General features: G+C 36.9%; 1 protein-coding gene across 3 annotated transcripts in view; it reads left to right on the top strand.

Annotated features, from left to right (window-relative positions):
- Window positions 1-5,000, top strand: part of Sobp (Sine oculis-binding protein) — a 431,796-nt gene that overhangs the window by 301,351 nt on the left and 125,445 nt on the right. For all 3 annotated transcript variants that reach the window (XM_068380191.1, XM_068380190.1, XM_068380192.1), the window contains one exon: window positions 2,669-3,044. In XM_068380191.1, the coding sequence (XP_068236292.1) occupies window positions 2,669-3,044 (376 nt within the window). The remainder of the gene's footprint in view (window positions 1-2,668; window positions 3,045-5,000) is intronic.

Below are 5,000 nucleotides of genomic sequence, written 5' to 3'. Positions count from 1 at the left end.
CGTGAATCATGAGAACAAAGCAAAGACTCAATTTATCGTAGCTTGAACCATAAGAACAAAACAGAGACACAGTTTCTAGCAGCTTGAGCCATGGGAACAAAGCAGAGACTCAACTTCTGGAAGCTTGAACCATGAGAACAAACAGACTCAATTTTTAGCAGCTTGAACCAGGAGAACAAAGCAGGGAATTGATTTCTAACACCTTGAAATTGCAACAACACAGCTCCCATATATTTACTTCTTTGGCAATGGCTTCCACCTAAACCTCAACCCCATAATTACATCCAGCTAAATCCCATAAAGAATGGCAACTAGCATCCACGGTCTTAACCGAACGTTGATGTTCAGTTATATGACCTGCGAGACTCAAAAATATATCTCGAGCACCTGCCACTTAGAGCAGTGAAATGCCAAAGGTTTCCGGCTACTGTCGTCAACTCCAAATTATTTACACCTGCAACCGTAAGTCTAAGTAGGTTCCATCTACAATGCTCATGGCCCCATAGACCTTCATTTGTAACCCAAAGCATTCATAAACTCCATCTTCCAACTATGAGCACAACTGCTTCAACATATATTCTTAACTCTCACTGAGTTATCATGTAACCTTACAATCGGCATCCACAGCCCTTTAGTAGCTACCGCATACATATTCAACCCAAGGAGCAAGGAGTTTATGCTTTTAACCGTCTACCCAAGACAATTCCATCAACAACCAATGCCATCAAGGTCAGAGTATTCCACCTACAACCTTCAACCCATGAGATTTCACCTAAAACCCTCATACTGAGGAGCTTCCACTTACACCTTCAACCCTAGAAGCTCCTCAGTCACAACCCTCAACATACGAAGCATTCAATTGCAATCTTTAGTTCAAGAGCGTCAACCTACTATTTTTAAATCGAGTGTTTCTACGTATAACGCTTAACCCTAGGAGTTTCCTTCTACAACCAGCACGAAGTAAACACAATTGCATAAACAAAGAGCCATTTATTGCTTTACTTTCCCAATGTAACATCCACAATATAAAACCAAGATAAAAAAATATTATGTAATGAAATATTGATAAAACAAATTATTATAAATAAGTCCGGAAACCATGTGGAAAATCCTCCTAAGCACCATTAAGAACTCGTTCTCCATTTGATCAACATCCTCATCTACATTCCTTTCAGAAAGAAGGAATTTAAGTGACCTTGTATTTGAAACATGGCCATTTTGACACCTCAGTAGAAAATGGATTTTCATTTTGCATTTCATAAGTGCTTTTGCATATTAAAATGCTTGAAAACTTTGCGGGTCCTAATCACATCTTTCTTTGGTGAATTTTCTACAACTATGGAACATTATACGCACGTGGCATACTTGCATAATACCAAGTTTGAAACTCGATAGACGACTTCATAGAAAAGTTGCAGTGCTTGAACTGAGGTTTTCACACTGAACTACTATTCCATGTTTCACACAATGGCTATCGTTTTCATGGCTCTCGCCGGGCTACTGTACAGTATTATCACTGGCCCAACATAATTTTTATGATAAACCTCTGGAGGTGTGAAAGAAATAAGGCTCAATAACTAAACGCTTTGAATACAATAAATGTTTGTTTTAAAATCTATTCAGCGGCTAGAATTTTTCTCTAATATTTTTAAACGTTTGAAAATGTTTGTTGAGCCTTGTCATGCTACATTTTAGCGCACTTCCGGGAAAAGGCACGTCTTCAGTAGCCTTTAAACGATTTTTGTCCAACCCCCGTGTTTATTGCATTTTCTCTGACATTCTTAAACTTTTAGAAATGTTTGTTGAACCTCGCTATTCTAGATTTTAGTGCACTTCTTGAAGAAGAGATGGGAAGTTAAAGAGAGTTTTAACTTTGCTCTTCATATCAACAAAACGTTACAGACTACCCTTTGTTGTGAACATTCAAGATTTCAGTTCTATCTGATAAGCAGATGAGCTGTTTCACCTCTTAGACCTCTTAGGTTGGCGAAAGGTAGGAAGATAAAATACACGAGCAGGTGCAGAGTCTGCTGACTGCCTTCTGCTTGACAGGGGATTACGTGGCTGACATTGAGTAGTTTTTGTGTGAATGATGGTTTCACAATGACTATTAAATTTAAGGGTTTTATGAATGCGTCTATTATATTCGCTTGGTATAATGTACTCCATGTCTGGGAAAGTTGATGGATTGTTATTGCAGCAGCTATTATTCATTTATCATATAAGAATCTGTTGTTGCGCATACTTTAACTCTTCATAACTTTATACAAACACACACACACACACACACACACACACACACATATATATATATATATATATATATATATATATTTATATATATATATATATATATATATATATATATATATATATATATACACGTCCATTTCTTTTTTCTCACATGTTATTAGAAATATTATCATAAATGAGTAAACCTATTTTTGTATTTTACAATGAACATAGAAATAAAAAAATCATCATTGTCGCTTATAATTAGCTCATTCAGGACATTTATCGAACTGCATTTGACACTGTAAATAACTCTGTTTTTTATTTTCTTTACAGGAAGCTTTATTTGGCACTATGATTAACATTTTTTTTTTTATTTTCATAACAGGAAACTATTTGGCACTGTAATTAACATTGATTTTTATTTCCTTTATAGGAATTCGCCGAAACAGCCATGAACGAGCTTCTGGGATTGTATGGTTACGGAAAGGTGGACAGCAGAGACACGCTGGGACTGTCCCTGACCCGATTTACCAATCACAGCCCTCCTCCTCCTCCTCCACCTACCGCCGCGCCTTCCCATAACGCGGGAAATAACAGTCCCTTGCGACAGGCCAATCACAGCCCTTCGCTCTCGGCCAATCACAGCCCGCCACCTCACCCTTCGACTTCGGACCACGATCACGACGAAGACTCCCTGGACTCCGACGGGGTGCCTGTACCGGGGCAAGTCGAAAACAGCCTCAGGAGTCTCAGTCCAGGAAAGACTGACCAAGGGTCAGGGTCGTCTAGGGGAAGCACACCAAAGTCAGGTAAGGACAGCAGTCTTGTTCTCTGTTGTCGTCAGGAAATATTCACTGGCGTCAAGCCATATCGTTCATGTGAGACAGGTGCAACATGTTTTTGCTAGAAAACGCTCACGTTGAGACAAGTAATTTTTTTTTTCCTGTTTGCAAGTAAGAGATTTTTCTAGTCTGTTTTTCTGTTTTGTTGTGTACAACACCTTTTCTAGAAAGATCTCTCTGCCACACTCGACACCGAGAAGCCAATCTCAGAGACGGAAAACACAAGTACAAACGACAGTTAACGTCTCCGTTAGTCCCAGTAAACATTATTAACGTCATTCTAAATATCATCCGTTGTTTCTCCCTAGCGCAAAGCAATTCTGTACCTTTTGCAAAGTCGAGATGGGTGGAATCCTCATCCCCCCCCCTTCACACACACACACACACACACACACACACACACACACACACACACACTTCTTCCCCCCGAAAAACCACGAACGAGAAACAGATGGGGAAGCGTCACTAAGAAATTATGGTATTCTCTTCTGTGAAGGCAATTATCCCTCTAATTAACAAATGGTCTGATTCATCCGATGAAACACGAACAATGGGGATCTCAGGGCATCGGCGGGACACTTGTCTTACATTCACGTATTTTTGTCAGGTTGCGAGAGAAGATGATGTCTAGGAATTTGTCATGGGACTCTCGGTGTTGCTGAAGAGTGACATTGATAAAGAAGTTTCCTTTTTTTCTTCTTTTTTTCTTTCTTTTTTCCTACGACCGTTTCTGACTCATTAAACTTTTTACCCTATGGAGGCTATTTTTAATCTCAGGGAGTTGATAGCTGATTCTATTTATTATTCTATTCTATATTTTCTATTGGAATACATATCTTGTTCTATTTCTGTATCTGGTTTTATCTTTGGTAATTTCCTTAGCAACTTGATGACATCTTCGGTCAATTCAAAGGAATGTGCTTAAATAATGGTGATAATAGTAACGATAATTATATAATTATTCATCTTCTAAACATGTATTTCATATTTACAACCTTTTTACTCCTAATGTCTTAGATGCATCGTAAAAAAACTGTACTAGTATTACGATACACCTTTCAAAAAATTTGATGATAATGACACCTGTTTTACAAAGTTCATGTTTTTTATTATAATTTAATTTATTGTATATCGCGTTATGCACTTCTTGTATACATCCTAGAATCACTGAGTCCTAGCTCGCCAAGTTATGTCTCATAAAAGGCGTAAATAGAGATAAGGAGACGAAGGAAAGGTTGGGAAATGAAGTGATGATTTTAGCAGTACTGATAAGGACGCCACCAGGCTTCTTCCATCAACTGTATAAACATTCAAAGAACTCAAGAATTCAAGGGGGAAAATTGCCCGATATTTTTCGAATGATTATACTCCTTAATAATCCTTTGAAGAAATAATCTCCTGATTGATTGACTGACTAATTTTTTTCTGGCGTCATATAACATAATTATTTGAAATTAAGAAATAATCACCTGATTAATTGAATGATTGTTGGAAATTTCCTGGCGTCATAAAACTAATCAAAACTAATTAAGAAATAATCACCTGATTGATTATTAATTTTTTTTCGTACGTTATAAAAATAGTCATCTGAAATTAAGAAATAATTACCTGATTAATTGACTTGTCAATAAAAATTTATGGTGTCATAAAAAAGATAATCGGAAATTAAAATATAATCACCTGATTTATTGATTGATAAAAATTTTTGCCGTCATAAAAATAATCACTTGATTAATTAATAAGAATTTCATGCATCATAAGAAATAATCATTTGAATTTCATGGTGGAAATGATGATGACAATAATGATAACCATAAGACGAATAAATAAGAAGAAGAAGAAGACTACAGGAATCTCGGCCCACCGAAGTAGCATCTTCAATCACGACGCGATGTTGAAATACATCGGTCGAAAAAACATTGG

This window comes from Palaemon carinicauda, chromosome 9 (genome assembly GCF_036898095.1).
Source record: "Palaemon carinicauda isolate YSFRI2023 chromosome 9, ASM3689809v2, whole genome shotgun sequence".
Lineage (NCBI taxonomy): Eukaryota > Metazoa > Arthropoda > Malacostraca > Decapoda > Palaemonidae > Palaemon > Palaemon carinicauda.
The sequence above is the reverse complement of the archived record's forward strand: the minus strand, read 5'-3'. Positions and strand labels throughout refer to the sequence as shown.